The sequence below is a fragment of the Amblyraja radiata genome, chromosome 17 (genome assembly GCF_010909765.2).
Source record: "Amblyraja radiata isolate CabotCenter1 chromosome 17, sAmbRad1.1.pri, whole genome shotgun sequence".
In the NCBI taxonomy this organism is placed as follows: domain Eukaryota; kingdom Metazoa; phylum Chordata; class Chondrichthyes; order Rajiformes; family Rajidae; genus Amblyraja; species Amblyraja radiata.
In genome coordinates, this window is record NC_045972.1 from 49,596,460 (window position 1) to 49,615,678 (window position 19,219).

Sequence of the window (19,219 nt, forward strand, 5' to 3'; positions counted from 1 at the left end):
TCTATTTTGAAACAAGTTGCTGTCCTGACGTTTATAATTGTAACCAGGTTGCTTCAACCTCCAAACTAAAGGCAGGCAGGTGTGTTCATGCAGCACTGAGCAACTTGCAAATTCCTGTTGGAAAACTCTGCCACACATTCGATGTGCAGCTTTAAATAAAACTGATCAAATTTGCATGAAGCAGATTCTAAATCTGACAGTGCGGATTATAAAGACGCTGTATTGTAACAATTACCACACACTGATAATATCTTTCAACTTGTAATGTTTGAGAACCAAATTAGAACGCTTGACACTGAAACAGAGGGCAAGGTGGGAGTGGGATGAACAAGGTAGCCTGTGGTTCATCGATAGATCATCTGATGGTCTCATTGCCATCCTCACTGGTTCATCCCAGCAGAAGTTTATTTTTACATTCCAGACGGGTTGGATAGAACTTGTTCTGAACCTGGGCTGCAATGCCTAAATAAATCTTCTGACAACCACACTACTTTGCTAATCAGCTGTCAGAAACCTAATGAAATCACCACACATAACGAGGATGAGTAATAATATGATGGAAAATAAAGAAAGATATTTAAAGACATCGTGACCAACATAGAGGCCAGGAGTTGAAAACAAGCTGAGACAAGCTGCCACAACTATGTTTCCCCAAAGATAAATATATTGGGGCAATTAAGACAGGTAAGCTAATGAAGTGTAACCCATTTCAATCTTAATTAAAGAGATTCAGCTGAGCACTCAATATAAATCTAGACTTTTTTTTTGTAAGTATGTAATTTATTGACGAATAGACTAATGTCATTATACAGTTTACAGATACAGCGTGGAAACAGGCCCTTCGGCCCATCGAGTCCGCACTGACCATCGATCACCCAGAATCTAATTCTAGGCTACACACCAGGGACAATTTACAGAAGCTGTGTAACCGACAAATCCGCACGTCTTTGGCGTGAGGGGGGAAACCAGAGCACCTGGAGAAAACCCACGCAGGTCACGTGGAGAAGGTACAAACTCCGTACAGACAGCACTCGTAGTCTGGATGGAAGATGGGTCTCTGGCGCTGTGAGGCAGTAACATTAATTAGATTTTGTGCTTACATACATTAATTAGATATTTATTGCATGCAGGCAGGATGTTATTTGCTACAAACGGACTGGACCCTGGCTCTGGTCAGTTGGAAACATTAAGGTTGTGTGTGGTTCCTGCTCACCAGAAGTCCAGTTAAAGTTGATCAAATCAGGGGCAATTAATCATTAAATATTTTAAAAAAACATTAAAGCTGAAAACATTGCAATTTCAAATCAATGATAAGTATTATTTCTGAAAAATTGATGGAATAATTATTTACTGATTTGCTGATAAAAATTCAAACATTTTCCCAAAGATGGAAGGAGCAGTTTTGAAACTCATCTTTAGAAGTGGACCTCAACTTATATTCATCGAAGGTAAGTTAATGTTGGGTGTGGGGGTGTAGAGGACAGATGTTGGCTTCAGAGTGCATTGGAGTGCAACCTAGTATAACCTTAGGATTAGCAAACTCATCAGGAAGGCTGGCTCCGTCTTGGGGGTGGAGTTGAACTCATGGGAGGTGGTCTCTGAGGGGAGGATACTCCTCAAAGTTATATTCCAGTCTACACAGCGCTGGGCACTTGGTTACTATGGTACTGCAGACAAGATGTGTAGAAAGGATCTGTATATGCTGGTTTACATGGAGTAACTCAACGGGACAGGCAACATCTCTGCAGAAATGGAATTGGTGATGTTTCAGGTCGAGACCGTTCTTCAGACTTCAGAGATGCTGCCTGACCAGCTGAGTTACTCCTGCATTTGTGTCTAACAATGGTACTGCAGTTACCTCGAGAGTTGACTTCAACAATGACCTCCGTGAACTTCAAGCAGGACGATGATGAGATTCATGTTTGCTAGGTTGTTGTATTGTTTCTCCAACACTGTTTAACAAAGCAGTAAAACGTTGACCTTACGCCGTGCCGGCTCAGTTACAGCGGAAGTTTCTGGAAAGCTCGAGTAAGGTTCTTTGCAGCTGTTGTACAGTTGTGCCTTCATCAACCGACTGTTAAAGGCACGCATGCACTACCCGACCACAACTCCCCCAATGACTCGGGCCAGTTGCTGCTTCCAGCGTCGCCACACATCAACAACAGGACCCAGTATCACACGGTGGCACAGCGGTAGAGTTGCAGCCTCACAGCGCCAGGGACCCAGGTTCGGTCCTGACTGTGCGTGGAGTTTGCACGTTCTCCCTGTGACCGCGTGGGTTTCCTCCGGATGCTGCGGTTTCCACCCACGTGGACGTGTGGGTTTGTAGATTACGTGACCGCTGTAAATTGCCCCGAGTGGGTAGGGAGTGGATGCACAAGTGTGACAACTAGTGTGAGAACTAGTGTGAATGGGTGATCGATGATCAGCGTGGACTCGCTGGGCCGAAGGGCCTGTGTCCATGCTGTATCTCTAAACTAAACTAATATATTTACTGTTCAAGAAGGAACTGCAGATGCTGGAAAATCAAAGGTAGACAAAAGTGCTGGAGAAAGTCAGCGGAAGTGGCAGCATCTATGGAGCGAAGGAAATAGGCAACTTTTCGGGCCAAAACCCGAAACATTTACTGACTCACACACACATCTGCTTCTGTCTCTTTAGACTTTAGTCTTCAGAAATACAGATGTTGAAGCAGGCCATTTCAGCTCACCGAGCCCGTGCCGACCAGCGATCACCCCGTACACTAGCACTATCCTACACACTAAGGACAATTTACTGACAAACCTGCACGTCTTTAAAATGTGGGAGCAAACCGGAGCACACGGGGAAAACTTACAAACTCCGTACAGACAGCACCCGTAGTCAGGATCGAACCTGAGACTCTGGCGCTGTGGGGCAGCAGCTCTTCCGCGCGCCATCTTCCATCTTCTTTCTCTCTATCTTGCCGTGACCACTTTGAACTTCCTCTATCTGCTCTCTCTCCACTTCTCTGTTCACTGCCCAGATATCGGAGCAGTGCAGGTTCGATCGCCGTTCACTCCCCCTGGTCACAAACTCTTGCACTCATTCCTGTGGCTGTGCCATGGGGTCATCCAGGGAGGCCACGGGGTCATGTGTACAGAACCACTCCACACAGCAGCCCTCTACCGCAGATCACCAGGAACCGGGCTTCAGGCTGGACCGGCCCCAGTAGCTCAGTCTAGAGAGGCTGATCTTGATAGTTTAGATCTTGATGCTCTAGACCTATCCTGCCCACGTCTGGCCACTACTGATTACTAATTTAATTCATTATTTGTTTGTTTATTTGTGTGTATAATGTTTACAGGCCTGTGAAGATGCGGCAAGTATGAATTGAATCGTTCCATTGGTGGTACGTACAGTGCAGATGATATTAATGCCGACAATCTCTCGTATCTTCCTGCACGTGATCCACATCCCTCCATTCCCTGCATATCCATACGTCTGTCCAAAAGTCTCTTAAACACCACTATCGCATCTGCCTCCACCACCACCCCTGGCAGCATGTTCCAGGCACCCACCACCCTCTGTGTAAAACATTTGCCCCACACATCTCCTTCACACTCTGCCCCCCTCACCTTACAGCTATGCCCTCTAGTTTTACATTTTTTCCATCCTGGGAACTAAAGGTACTTGAAAGTCATGTGGGATCCAGCTGTGGGAAGCACACTGTGGCGGAAGAGTATGTTTCACAGAGTCTTCATGGGAGGATCAATGCCCACAGTCTGGTGTTAAACCTATAAAGTTAATTCCGTGTCTGAATCGTAAGATTGGAAGTGATAGGGCCAGAATAAGGCCATTCGGCCCATCAAGTCTACTCCACCATTTAATCATGACTGATCTATCTTGTTCCTAACCCCATTCTCCTGCCTTCTCCCCATAACCTCTGACACCCGCACTAATCAAGAATCTATCTATTTCTCTTAAAAATATCCACTGACTTGGCCTCCACTGCCTTCTGTGGCAAAGAATTCCACAGATTCACTACCCTCTGACTAAAGAAATTCCTCCTCATCTCCTTCCTAAAGGAACATCCTTTAATTCTGAGGCTGTGACCTTTAGTCCTAGACTCTCCCACTAGTGGAAACATCCTCTCCACATCCACTCTATCCAAGCCTTTCACTATTCGGTATGTTTCAATGAGGTCTCCCCTCATTCTTCTAAACTCCAGCGACTACAGGCCCAGTGCCGTCATAGGCTCATCATAGGTTAACCCACTCATTCCTGGTCGAATGGACTGAAATGCCAAATGAGTCACAGAGTGAGAGAATTGGCTGTGAGTCCAAATGAGACGATGAGGTCTAATGAGTTTATGCCTTGATCAAGCAAAATAATTCCCATTTGCAGCTGCTGCCTTGATGTTCCTTTGATTCAGGACCAGATAATTAAGTGGCCCCATGACCTCATTGAGTTGCCCTGGTACAGTTTTATTGTCCTGATCCTGACTTGTACGTGATTGCGAGTGTGCTGTAAAATGGGCCATTTGTTGAGCCCCTAAAAGACAGGCAGGTTGGAAGGATCGCTTCAGCGGCGTTCAGCTTGAGATGAAACAAAGATACAGCTTGGCAAGTGAGAGCAGTGCGCACAGAGAGAAACAACCTTCACATTTTTGCAAGGTCAAAACTAGCACCAGTCTCACGACTATCTACCTCTTTGGAGACCCTCGGACTACCATTAATTGCACTTTATTGAACTTTACCTTGCACTAAACGTTATTCCCTTTATCATGTATCTGTACACTGTAAATGGCTCGATTGTAATCATCTATAGTCTTTCCTGACTGGTTAGCACGCAACAAAAGCTTTTCACTGTACCTCGGTACACGTGACAATAAACTAAACTGAACTGAATGGATTATTTGTTTGTTCCATATGTTCTACATGAGGCCATTCGGCCTATCCCTGAGCAATCCCATTTCCCACTTAGCTTCCCCGTAACTCATTCTCCACATCTTCCCACCAGTTTCGTCAGATCCTACCTGAGCGTGCGGGGCAGTTTACAGCAGCCAACTCAATGGTGGACACCAGAGCACTGGCAAGAAGCATGTCTGGAGGATGAGAGCAAGTATGACCTTGACCTTGGCTGCTGGAGGAGGCTCTCTTGGATCAGCTTCTATGAGACCACAGCTCTCCAAAACTGACTTGTGAAGGTTGTGTTGTTCCACTGAGAAGCATAGATAAGACCACTTCTCCCTGTGGCCATGGGTGTGTGATGATCATCCCCTCTCTGCCATTGGAAGGATAGTCCGAGGGCCACCAATGAGGTAGATAGTAGTTCAGGACTGCTCTCTGGTTGTGGTAGGATGGTTCAGTTGCCGGATAACAGCTGGGAAGAAACTGCCCTTGAATCTGGAGGTGTGCGTTTTCACACTTGTGTACCTCTTGCCCGATGAGAGAGGGTGAAGAGGGAGTGGCCGGGGTGAGACTGGTCCTTGATGATGCTGCTGGTCTTGCCGAGGCAGCGTGAAGGGCCTATCCCACTTGGTCATTTTTTCGGCGACTGCCAGCATCATTGATTGACGTATCAGGTCATCGATAAAGTCGCGGTGTGGCGCGGCATAACGCCACGTGATGACGAATGACGCACGGTTTCCTCAAGTGTCGCAACATTTATTTTGTTGCCGCTGGATTTTGAAATGTTAAAAATCTTTTGGCGACCCTGATATGTCGTCGCCAGTCGCGGAAAAAATCGGCGAGTGGTACAGGCCGTTGCGGAGTAGATGGAATCAATAGACGGGAGGCTGGTTTGTGTGATGGACTCCCTCAACTGCTGTGTTTCTCTAGCACTCTGTGTTGTATTTATGATCAAATGTATTTACTAAATTCTTTACTAAATACTGTTTAACTAAAGTGGAGTAAAATGGAGTCTGAAGAAGGGTTTCGGCCCGAAACGTTGCCTATTTCCTTCGCTCCATAGATGCTGCTGCACCCGCTGAGTTTCTCCAGCTTTTTTGTGTACCTACTGTTTAACTAAATCCTGCTTCTTCCATGGGTGAACGGTGACTGGCATTTCTCAGATGAGCGGAGATGAGATTTGGTGTCTCAGATGAGCTGTAAATGAGATTTGATAAACCTGAGCTGTCTGCTGCTTCAAACACGTCCAAATAGGGTTGTCATTGAAACAACATGAAGATCCACCTTAAAACATCGGGACAAAACGACAACAATTGCAGATAAAAACGTGTGTAAAATTACATCAACTCCACTTGGTGGAATTGCCAAATTTGCCACGATTTGCGAGCCTTCAACTGCAGCTGTGGTGATATAAAGTAAAACACATCATCCTTGAGGTTGTGCCTCTACTTTTTCATCATGGACTAAAGTGCAGGCTCGAAGGGCCGAATGGCCTACTCCTGCACCTTTTTCTATGTTTCTATGTTTCTAAAGATTTCTCTGCAACAAACCAGTCCAGTCAGTCAAGGAGATGGAGATGAAGATGAAGTGACATTGGATTTAATTCATGGTCCTCATGGACAGAGCCGCTCATATAGTCTCCTGGATGAGCAGTGAGGCAGGAACGGTGCCTGAAGGTACAGGCAGCATCCGTGATGAAACAACTCATCGGAAGGAATGACCAGAAGTGGAGACTTTCAGCCTCGTTACAAGACATTAGATTCAAGATCTACAATCTTCCACAGAGTAAACATTGCTGACATTGTATAGATCCTGTAGGATTTGCACAAGTCTCCAGCCACTGCTGCCTGTGATTCCACCCATGGACCTTTCCTCATCACAGCACCATCATGAGGATGTGGACAATATCACAGGTGTTCCAGTTCGAGCTTCATGCATGATAACTCCATGATCGCAGGAAGGTCACCTATTCCTTCACTCCATGATCGCAGGAAGGTCACCTATTCCTTCACTCCATAGACTCTGCCTCACCCGCTGAGTTTCTCCAGCATTTTTGTCTACCTTTGATTTTTCCAGCATCTGCAGTTCCTTCTTAAACATTCTGAATCAGTCTACTATGAGAAACTTTGTCAAATGCCGTGCTAAAACCCATGTAGACAATATCCACTGCCCACAATATCCACAAAGTCATGAGCTGTTCTGGACGTCGACATGAGCGGTCAGTCCCGAGTTTGTCCCCCTTGCTCGGGCCCAGTAACGTTGTCATCTAACTTACCCCAACTCACTGGCCACTGTTATGATCACTGCTTTTGAAGCATGTTACTGTAGGATAAGCAAGGCTGTGAAGATGTTTGCTTTCGGTGGTGTAAGAATAACAGTAAAGGAGCTCATGTCGGAGATTTGAACATCAAACTTGGCTTAATGTGGGTGAGGGGGGTGGGCAGAAGCCAAATGATGTTGTTATAGAGATTTAGTTTAGTTTAGAGATACAGCGCAGAAACAGGCCCTTCGGCCCACCGAGTCCGTACCGACCAGCGATCCCCGCACACTAACACCATCACACACACAGTCTGGGGCACTTCCTTACCAAGTCAATTAACTTACAACCCTGCACGTCTTTAGAACGTTGGAGGAAACTGAAGATCTCGGAGAAAACCCACGCGGGCCATGGGGAGAACGTACAGGCGGTGGGATGTTGTGTGATGGGGCCACAGTGAGGGATGTTATACCCTTGGAATGAAGTTCTATCGCTGCCAGTCTTTCAATCGATGCAGTGAATGGACATGGAGATTCAGAAGCCTGCAAACCGACGACTTGTATCTGATCCCAGGAGCTCAGCTGTGGACTCCTGGAGCTGAATCTACAAACCCATATCCAATGTCTTCAGAAATATAATCTTGTTAGAAGCAGCTCAGCAGCATTAGTTCGAGCAGGTTGTCCCATTATGATTCATCTCAGTCCTCCTTCCCACTAGAGCTCTTCATTTTTCTCTCTCTTTCCAAAGCACTTCTAGTCGTCGATAAAGCACCAAATTGGTAGCTGTTTCGACAAATCGAATATTACTGCGTGGCAAATGCTGCTTGACTTCCATTTTTTTTGTATGTACACTCACACCATCACTTACTTTAGGATTTGTGGACTTTTATGACCAGTGACCTTGCTTTGGCCGTCTTTAGCCAGAGGTAGGTGTATCGGTGGAACCCCTGAATCTGTGATTCAAGACCAGAAGCCGCAGCCTCAGAATAAAAGGACGTTCCTTTATGAAGGAGATGAGGTGGAATATCTTTAGTCAGAAAGTGGTGAATCTGTGGAATTCATTGCCACAGGTGGCCCCAGACCAGAAGCATCCACGTGGCAGGGCTGCGAACTGGACGTATCCTGAGCTAACTCTGCTACCACCATCATCGACTGCGACAAGTGATGGCTCCCACTGATTGTTGCCGGAACCTTGCGTCCTTTTCAGGAAGGACGATGACAGCGAGGTCAACATTTGAAACGTGGAAGATGGACACCAAAGAAGAAGATGGCGAAGGTTAACAGATTCTTCATTAGTGCGAGTGTCAGGGGTTATGGGGAGAAGGCAGGAGAATGGGGTTAGGAGGGAGAGATAGATCAGTCATGATTGAATGGTGGAGTAGACTCGATGGGCCGAATGGCCTAATTCTGCTCCTATAATTTATGAACATAAATTTATGAAGCTTATTACATTGTAAATGTGGTGAAAAGCCCTTGGTCCAAATAGTTTCTCCCTTCATGGATGCTGCCGAACCATTGAGTATTTCCAGCACGTTCTGCTTGGACATGCCGCAATGAACGTGTGTTAAACACACTCATGGATTCAGATCAATGACAATGTCCCAGTGGAAATGTTTCATGTGATGTTTCTGCGATGACAAGGATGAGAGACAAGTCATATTCAACCCGACATACAAGACAACCTTTCACAGTTGCACCACACATCACACCACCAAGTACAACGCTGGCACACAGCTAGAAGTGAAAGACATCTGATGTATTTATTTGTTTAACCCAGGTTCATTTATCTTTCTTAACGTGTTACAAATTATTGTGCATTAACTGAGAAACTAGACACCAACAACTTAATACAGTTCAAAGATTGTTCATGATATGTGTCTCAAAGTTAAGTCAAATTAAACCAGACATATAAATCATATCAAACTACACTTAAAATGATGCAACACTTACAATCGGTAAATATTTGAATGATTATAGACATCTTATCTGAATAACTCACTGTTTGTGACTTTATCATGGGCATGTTTCATATCTGTAGTTAATGTAAATGTATAGACCATGTAACATGATGTATCTTCTTTTGCCCCAGTTGCTTCTATCTGTATCTATGTTCACAATATCACTACCTTCAGAATTTCCATTCATTTAATTTTGAATTAGTCTTCCCAGTAGTTGTTCAAGTTGAATTAAAGTTCTCAAACACAAATGACATTTGTTTTCCACTGATGCTGCATCTTATGATATGGAAACATAGGTTATTAAGATTCATGAGCTTTGCAATCAGCTGTGAAGTAAATTTCAGAACTCATTTGGCGCTGGCAACAGTTGTGAACACCAGCTATCCCAGCTTGTGGCACGAAAGTAGCGGCGGGAAGAGAAAGGGAATGTAGTTTAGAGATACAGCACGGAAACAGGCCCTTCAGCCCATCGATTCCTTGCCGACCAGAGATCACCCTGTACCTCAGCACTATTCTACACACTAGGGACAATTTACAATTTTTACATAAGCCGATTAACCTACAAACCTGTACGTCTTTGGAGTGTGGGAGGGAACCGGAGCACCCGGAGAAAACCCACGCGGGTCACAGGGAGAACGTACAAACTCCATGCAGACAGCTCCCATAGTCAGGATCGAACCCGGGTCTCTGGCGCTGAGGCAGCAACTCTACCGCTGCACCACCGTGCCGCCCTTACTTCTCCCGGTCATTATACTCCATCTCACTAAATCTTCACTCTAATAGTGGTCTTATAGTGGCCTCCTTGCAGGGTTGCCTCCTCTGTTGGGTTAGCATCAGTGACACTTCTAAACACAGTTGACAGCCATTATAAAATAAATACTGATGGACTGCTTTATTTCTTTAAGTATAGCTCCATATTTTTTTGTCTGAGTTAGCATTGATTTAACAGTAAATAGCAGCGTAAAAAATATTGGCCGCACTATGCTGAATTGCTCCTGGAACTCGTAAGGCAGCTGAGTGACGGTGACCTGTAGACGGAACTTGTTTAAGCCATGGGGACTTATCTAGACATTTATGACAAGGTTTCACTTCGTCCAGCAATCTTTCCCTATTGAGTTTGTCCAGTCAGGTTCATTTCAAATATTCAATTAAGTCTACCACAGGAAAGAAAGGGCAATGCATGTGCTTAATGTGCAAAGAAGTTGACTGTTTGGATCGTATAATCCCCTTTTCTTGAAGATTTTAACCCCTATCAATCATTTAAGATATCTCAACTGCACTGCTCTCTCCAAGATGTAGGTCTCACTTCAGTGATGGTCTCCTATGGTTATATGGTTACATCTGTGCAGAGAACAACAATCAAAGTTGGTATGTAAATGATGAAGGTAGACGAGGAGTTGAAAGAGGCTTAGATTTGTATTTGTGCCCCAAACACATCTTGTAAAAGCCACCAAGTGTCTCACCTATAACTGCTTACTAAAGTGCTGTGACTATCATTCTATAACCAGAACACAAAGTGCCTTTACCGTTGCAAAGTTGGGAGATAGGCAAGGAATGCTCAGCCTGAAAAATGCTTTGATCTTACAAATTAAACAAATCATTTCGAAGGCTCTAGTGCACATAATATACAAGGAATGTTACTATTTATTGTAAGTTCTCCGCTAGGTTAATAGACTTCATACTCTATACAAATGGAATTGCATTGATACAGATAAACGAGTGGATTCTATCCTCAGCTTGCTCTACACGTTGATTTGCCAGTGTCCGGAGTCCGGAGTCAATACTGAAGATTAATTGGAAAGCCATTGGATTTAGAGGTTTCTTATCACAAGGTAATGATGAAGATGCTCTGTTTTACAGTATACATCCGTCAAGCCAAGTAGAACCCATACCTACTTCCATAACTACCTTCACAATGATCAAGAATTCAATCCATCCTTCCTTTAAGCTGCTGAGTATCTTCACTAAATCTCTACAGTAACTCATGTGAAATAGGGAACTACAATTTATTACAAAAACTGGGGAAAACAGAAGAGTTGACGTATTAGCAACATACAGGACACAACACTTTTGCAGGTTTACTTTGTAGTTTCTTGAAGGCATGACTGACTGTAAAGGAGATTTAGCTGGCAAGGGTGTTCATTGCATTTTAAAAGATGGATTTATTTGGCACCCACCTGCTGAATCTGCTCGCTTAATGCTGCTACTGTTGGAAGTGGAGCTACCTCCTGGACCATTGGAAGCCACCATGTTCTCAGTGCCGTAAGCTCTCAGAACTGACAGCATGTCCACCTGTTGGTCCAGCGGAGAAGGCACCTGGGCCTGGCCTGGTGGTACATTGGGAGATGGCAGAAGCCAAGGTCCACCTTGTTGTTTACCCATGGAGCTGAGAAGACCCTGCGAGACTTGCGAGAGAGATGCACTGTCAATCAGCTCTTCTTCATCCGACGTTTCTTCGGCGGAGGTTGACGGTGGCTGGTTGGCGTCAACTAGCACATCTTGATCTTCTGGATCTTGATCATTGACGGACTCTGCATCATCACTGCACTCCGCTTCACCCATTTCACCAGACGGGCTCAAGCTCGAGGCCCCTGGTGAAACTAGACTCAGCACGTTACTAGGAAGATATTTCAGTTCATTATCATGGGTGGAACTCAGCATTGATGTCCCTGGGCTGCTACTAGTTGAATATTTGTGAAATTGTTTGTAAAAGTCAGTGACTAGGGAGCTCAGACTGGAGTCCACTGGACTCGAGTAAGACTTCTTGTGATCGCCCAAAGATTCAGCAGATTGGCCTTGTTGAGATACTTTTTCAGGGGAGGAGTCAGCCTTGTCGAGTAATTTTGCTGTGATGATATCTTTCTTAGGAACCACAGGAGAAATGGACAAACAAGTTTTCTTGGCCACAGATGAAGACTCTCCTTGAAGATCGTTTCCAGCTGCTCCAGATAGATGTTCTTTCCGTTTAGATTTCCCCAGGTGATTAGCTTGCAGGTGAAGAACCATTAGTTCCATTGAGGAAGTTGTGAAGGAACAGAAGAGACAACCATGCCAAGTGATGTTATCCTGAACGGTGACGGAGGCACCAGGGATTGAGACACAATCGTGTGATGGGGGTCTCACAGACAAATCCAAAGGTTCGTACTGGGATTTTTCTGCGGTTGACTTGGATTTGATGATAGATTTCTCCTCAGAAGACTGATCTTCAACCATTCCTGCACTCTCGTCAGAGCCTGCGTTCTTTGTGTGTTTCTCCAGTGTTAGTGTTGAGTTGGAAGGCTTTACGCTGGTGGATGCACCGTATGCTCTGGCTAACATTTCTTTCTCTTTCTCCAAGGATCTCAGTCCAAAGGTGTCAATGAAAGCTTGCAATGACCCTTGGAAGTTGGCTCCATTGCCGGCGAGGCTCTGGAAAGCTCGGCTAAGATCGGAGAGGCTTGGCGTCTCCTCCCCAGACACCTCAGCAGTGGGTTTGAGATTGTCACACTGCTGCTCCGACGTGCAACTGGGTCCGTGGGCTTGGCACTCTGTGGAGGGAAGTACACCCAGTGGCCATTGCTGAGGAGTCAGGCCACCCCTAGAGTCAGATCCAGGAACACTTTTCATAACCCCTCTCAGGATCTCTGGTCTGATGAACATCTGAGTCTTGGCTGCTGGGTCATCAGACTGTTCTTGCCGAGCGTGTGTCTGCCCCATCAGAGGACTTGTTCCATTCTGCCGCTCGCGATGGTGACGCTCTAGGTGGTACTTCAGTGATGCTGACTGGGTCCCAGCGTAGTCACAATGAGGACACTTATACGGCTTCTCTCCTGAATAAATGACAGAAAGCACAAACTTTATTTGTTGAATCAGTATCTGCAATCTTGGCTTATTTAGTCTCATTGTCTGAACGTAGACAAAAGTGCTGGAGAAACTCAGCGTCTATGGAGCGAAGGAAATAGGCGATGTTTCGGGTCGAGACCATTCTTCAGACTTCTTCATTGTCTGTAAGTCATTCTCACCTGACCCACACCTGACCCACACCTGACCCACACCTGACCCACACCTGACCCACAGCCTGTCTCCTTTACCATCATTACTTTTTTGCATATCTTTCATTATTTGTTCTAAATCTCTCTACAATCACCATCTCTATCTCCCATTTCCCTCTCCCCCAACTCTCAGTCTGAAGAAGGGTCTCGACCCGAAACATCACCCATTCCTTCTCTCCAGAGATGCTGCCTGACCCGTTGAGTTACTCCGGCACTTTGTGTCTATCTTCAGTTTAAACCAGCATCTGCAGTTCCTTCCTACAAAATAAACAATTCTTGTGTGAGGACAAGGACAGAACCAACATTGAGGAGACAAGAGTATGTTTCAACATCTCAAACTTTATATCTTTCCATCCAATCCTGAAATGAATGATTTAAAACTTACAGTGCAGTAAATCAGGGATCTAATTAGCAATTGGCAGGCTGCACAAGTAATTCATCATTATTTGTGAAGCACCATTCAAAAATTAATTTAACAATTTTCTGAAAATACCACTGGTTCAAACAATACTGTACTCAAAGCGTACGGGATCCAGAGATGAAATTAAACATTTAAAATATTAAACTCACTGCCTGTCTCTCTGCTAATTTGAATGTGCAGTTTTACATTTGCACTGGTTAAGAAAATATTTTTAAAATACAACAGGATTATTATGCTGCGTTCATTAAGCAGGGATTTTTAGGATAATATCCACCTCATAAATTAACTAGTTTGTGCATATATTTACATATATTATCTGTTTTGAAGGTACACTTGTCACTTGTGTTATGCAAATGGACATTTGGCAATGGCTGAAGTTACTGCATTTTGCAGAAAATCTTTTCTCCTCCTCTTCCTTGTCAGATTATATTATTTGTAAGAATTAAAGATTATGGGCTCTATGGAAAACTACCTCCGTGTTTCAGCATTGTACTGTCATCAGCGTTGGGCAGTGAGTCACTGCTGGAGATTATAGCCTCCTGTAAATCTAAAGGACAGCATTAAAACATGTCGAAGATGCTGGTGTAACTCAGCGGGTCAGGCAGCATCTGTGGAGAACATGGATAGGTGACGTTTCACAGAGTGCTGGAGTAACTCAGCGGGTCAGGCAGCATCTCTGGAGAACATGGATAGGTGACGTTTCACAGAGTGCTGGAGTAACTCAGCGGGTCAGGCAGCATCTCTGGAGAACATGGATAGGTGACGTTTCGGGTTGAGACCCTTCCTTCAGATATGGACTTGGTGGGCCGAAGAATGAGATTTGGAATGAATGAGGCTCAATGATTAAACCTGCATTATTCAAATTGGGCTTGGCCTGGTAAGAAACATAGAAACATAGACAATAGGTGCAGGAGTAGGCCATTCAGCCCTTCGAGCCTGCATCGCCATTCGATATGATCATGGCTGATCATCCAACTCAGTATCCTGTACCTGCCTTCTCTCCATACCCCCTTATCCCTTTAGCCACAAGGGCCACATCTAACTCCCTCTTAAATATAGGCAATGAACTGGCCTCAACTACCTTCCGTGGCAGAGAATTCCATAGATTCACCACTCTCTGTGTGAAAAATGTTTTCCTCATCTCGGTCCTAAAAGATTTCCCCCTTATCCTTAAACTGTGACCCCTTGTTCTGGACTTCCCCAACATCGGGAACAATCTTCCTGCATCTAGCCTGTCCAACCCCTTAAGAATTTTGTAAGTTTCTATAAGATCCCCCCTCAATCTTCTAAATTCTAGCGAGTACAAGCCGAGTCTATCCAGTCTTTCTTCATATGAAAGTCCTGACATCCCAGGAATCAGTCTGGTGAACCTTCTCTGTACTCCCTCTATGGCAAGAATGTCTTTCCTCAGATTAGGGGACCAAAACTGTACGCAATAGTCCAGGTGTGGTCTCACCAAGACCCTGTACAACTGCAGTAGAACCTCCCTGCTCCCATACTCAAATCCTTTTGCTATGAATGCTAACATACCATTCGCTCAAAGGTCAAAGGTCACCCAGTGGGACGAGATGACCACATTTTAATAGTGCATGAAACTGCCGACATAGTGTGTGGGGCAATTGAAAAGAGTTGTGGTTATTCCTGGATATTTTAAGTATTATCTTTGACAAAAATGTTGCGCTGCTTCACAATAGTTTACAGTTTAGTAATAAGTTTACAGCTTATTAGTATTGTCACGTGTACCAAGGTACAATGAAAACCTCAGACAGACACAAAGTGCTGGAGTAACTTTGCGGGTCAGGCAGCATCTGAGGAGAAAAGGAATGGGTGACGTTTCAAGTCGAGACCCTTCTTTAGTCTAACGAAACGTGACCTGAAAAGTCACCCATTCCTTCTCTCCAGAGATGCAGCCTGTCCTGCTGAGTTACTCCAGCATTTTGTGTCTATCTTCGGTTTAAACCAGCATCAGCAGTTCCTTCTTACAGTGAAAACCTTTTTGTCCAGTCAAAGACAAGATTGTACATGACAACAATCAAGCTGTCCCTAGTGCACGGATATAGAATGATTACTATAGGTTAAAGAGTAATATTCTTTGAGCTTGATAAAATGTTTACAACACAGATTTCCCAAAACCAGAGTTACCTGCATGGGATAAATGGATTTATTTTACCCTCAACATAGTAATCTTTATCTTAAAACTTTGGTTCTGCAGAATATTTTATTCTTCAGCCCAAATCCACATCCCAAAGACGTGCGGGTTTGTAGGTTAACTGTACTCTGAGAATTTTCCCCAGTGTGGAGGGAGTGGATGAGAATGTGGGATAACAGCTGGTCACTGGTCAGCGTGGGCTCGGTGGCCCTGGTTCCATGCTGTATCTCTAAACTAACCCACAAACAACTCATTTGGAAAATAATGTTTTTTAAGGCCTGCTTCTGCAAGATTGTTTCCTTGCTGATCACAACTGACGTGTTACACATTGAACAAAGATTGTCTTGTCCAGTTTGCCACGCTCCCCCAAACTCCAACCAGTCTGAGGAAGGTCCCAGACCAAAAACACCATCTCCTCTTCCTTCATAGATCCAAGATGGCGACTATGTGCACGCTGGCCACAGAAGCAGTTCTCCAATCACATATTACAATCGCTCCACACTTTTCAATCTCTGCCTGCACACTGTGAATGTTTCGACTGTAATCATGTATAGTCTTTCCGCTGCTGGTTAGCGCGCAACAAAAGCTTTTCACTGTACCTCGGTACACGTGACAATAAACTACACTGAACTGAACCTCCCACACTTCGTGTTTTGCTTAGATCAATGCAATATCTTCCAATGGACAAGACTTTCATTGATAGTGCTGCACTCTAATATTTGCAGAGTGCATCTTTCATCCTTGCCATTATATACGATAAGAGTTCTATAAGTTTGATATATTGCATCCATGATGGGGAACTATGTGCAGTACAATAACTGACATTCATAACATGCCAGCGACAAGCTTCTCTCTTGCCACCATCCAAGGTCACACAGCCTCACTTTATGTCCTTGCCCTAGTTATCATTTTGTTAAATGCCTGTCTTATTAGTAATGAATGTAACATGTACAAGAATGGTCTATTCATGGTGAACAAAGAGACCATTGATTAAGGTCTTCAATGCATGGCTCACAGTCCTCCATGATGCAACCCCACACTAGTATCTGCCTATGTTGCATGAAATATCTCATGGTTATTAATCACTCAGCAGGTAGCACTGAAACATCAAATCTGCTTTTGCTATAATCTATATCTTTAGGCAACCACAACAATCAGCTAGGGGTTATTACTAATTATCTTTTTAAATAATAACTGAAAACTTTTTTGTCGTGTGCTTTCAAATCCACATATATCATGAGATGCAGGTCAAGGTATTAATCCCCAAATCAGGTAATGATTGACCAACCAGTTCTTTATTTAGGCCAAGTTTTTAGTTGAGGTTCCACAATTGTTCAAAATGGTAGATAGACACAAAATGCTGGAGTAACTCAGTCAGCATCTCTGGTGAAAAGGAATAGGTGACATTTCGGGTCGAGACCCTTCTTCAGACTCTCTATTTTCCACTTAAACCAGCATCTGCGGTTCCTTCCTACACATTATTCAATATGGTACTTGGCGTAGTAAGAAATTGTCTTAGGTCAAAGGTCACCCAGTGGACGCGATGACCACATTGTAATATCATGTGGAGACACTGACCTATATTGGGCGGGATAATTGAAAAGGGTTGTAGTTTATCCTGGTAATTTTAAGTGTTATCTGTGACATATGTTGTGTTGCTTCAAGATATCGGGCAAATGATCACGGAGTAACTCAGCAGGACAGGCAGCATCTCTGGAGAAAGGAATGGGTGACGTTTTGGGTCGAGACTTCTTTAGACTTCAGACTTCAGTAACTCAGCGGGTCAGGCTTCAGTCTGAAGAAGGGTCTCGACCCGAAAACGTCACCCATTCCTTCTCTCCAGAGATGCTGCCTGTCCCGCTGAGTTACTCCAGCATTTCGTGTCTATCTTCGGTTTAAACCAGCATCTGCAGTTCTTTCCTAGGCAAATGATCTCTATCTGTTAAACAAAAAAAAAATCCAAATTAGTCTTTGAGTTTAATAAATGTTTTCTAAGCAGATTGTCCATTACCTGCTACCCGCATGGAATGGTTTTATATGTAACTGGGTAACCTTTACCTTAAACCTTGTATTCTGATGAATTTTATATTAATACTCAAGTATTTCCTAACATCTGATAATTAAACACTAATACTTTGAAAGACTAAAATAAATATTCTTCGCAGGAAAGCTGCAGTGCATTAATATAAATTGTCCACAGCCTTGATGCTGTAAATATGAAGACTATTTCACAGCTGCTTATTGCTAAACAGTGTCCTGTCTGCGAGGGGACAATCTGTGTTTCTAATTGCTGTCATTGAGACTCCGATTCATTTTGTGACTTTCCCATTAAAATGTGAGCATTAATTTGTATAATGAAATATCGCCCACTGTGGCGTTCATTAGCCATGCCCTACTGTAAACTTCACATTGTTAGCTCGCCAGAAACTGGAGCTAATTTCACTAATGGATATCTTCCTACTAAATCTTTGGGTGAAAATTAATTCGGTAGCATACCTCTTTAACTTTTGGGGAATTTAAAATTCCTTTTGGCCAGGTTTGTCAGGAGCTATAAATCTGGAGATAACTTCAGCTCTGACTACACTTGGGCAGCTACGGAGTTCGAGTGGAGGGAGAGGTAACGTCGACACCACAGACACACCTGGCTCCAACCAGATGGCCACAAACTCACCTCCCCCGTGAGGCCCAATGTGTGAACGGACGTTTCTCCATCCTTGACCAAGCATCTGGATTGAATTAGAGTCATCAAGTCGCAGAGCCAGACGGCATGGAAATAGGCCCTTCAGCCCAACTCTTCTCCTAATTTTTAGATACGGTACGACAATAGGCCCTTCGGCCCCCCAAGTCAAGGGCTGCCAACTCTCACGCTTTGAGCGTGAGAATCACGCATTTGGACAAATTCTCACGCTCTCACGTTGATCACATATTTCTCACGGTCTGTCATGAGAAATTCTGTGATCAACAAAAATTTCAAAACTCATATAAACTGCATGGGCCGAGGTTGTTGGAGAGCCGGGGCTGAGGGAGGGATGGAAGCAGAAGCAGCGGCGGGGACAGATGCGGGGAGTCGGGGCTGGCGAGTGTTTGCGGGCTGGCGAGTGTTTGCCGGGCTGGCAAGTGTTTGCGGGCTGGCAAGTCGTTCACAGCAGCTCCGGCCATGGAGCAGCCTCAGTGCAAGAGTCCCGGGCCGTCGGAAGCATCGGAAGCGTTGTGCCGCTGCCGTGAGAGTCTCTGTGCTGAATTCACCCAGGTGGCCGGCATGGACCAGGCTGCGGCTCGATGCATCCTGGAGGACAACCAGTGGCTGCTGGAAGTAAGTACCAAGCACTGGGTAGAAACGGTGGAAGGTAGTGGACTTCAAATGGGAGTGGTTGGAGATATCATCCTGCTTGTCTGCTAGATTTTCATTTACTGTAATTGCAGGAAAAATGTTCCCGATGTTGGGGGATTTCAGAACCAGGGTCACAGTTTAAGAATAAACGGTATGCCAGTTAGGACTGAGATGAGGACAAACTTTCTTCACGCAGAAAGTT

The 19,219-nt window shown here is 44.5% G+C and overlaps 1 protein-coding gene across 4 annotated transcripts in view; it reads right to left on the reverse strand.

Moving 5' to 3' along the window:
• The window catches only part of znf536 (zinc finger protein 536), a 400,158-nt gene that overhangs the window by 86,356 nt on the left and 294,583 nt on the right, over positions 1-19,219 (reverse strand). For all 4 annotated transcript variants that reach the window (XM_033036453.1, XM_033036455.1, XM_033036452.1 and 1 more), the window contains one exon: positions 11,263-12,894. In XM_033036453.1, the coding sequence (XP_032892344.1) occupies positions 11,263-12,894 (1,632 nt within the window). The remainder of the gene's footprint in view (positions 1-11,262; positions 12,895-19,219) is intronic.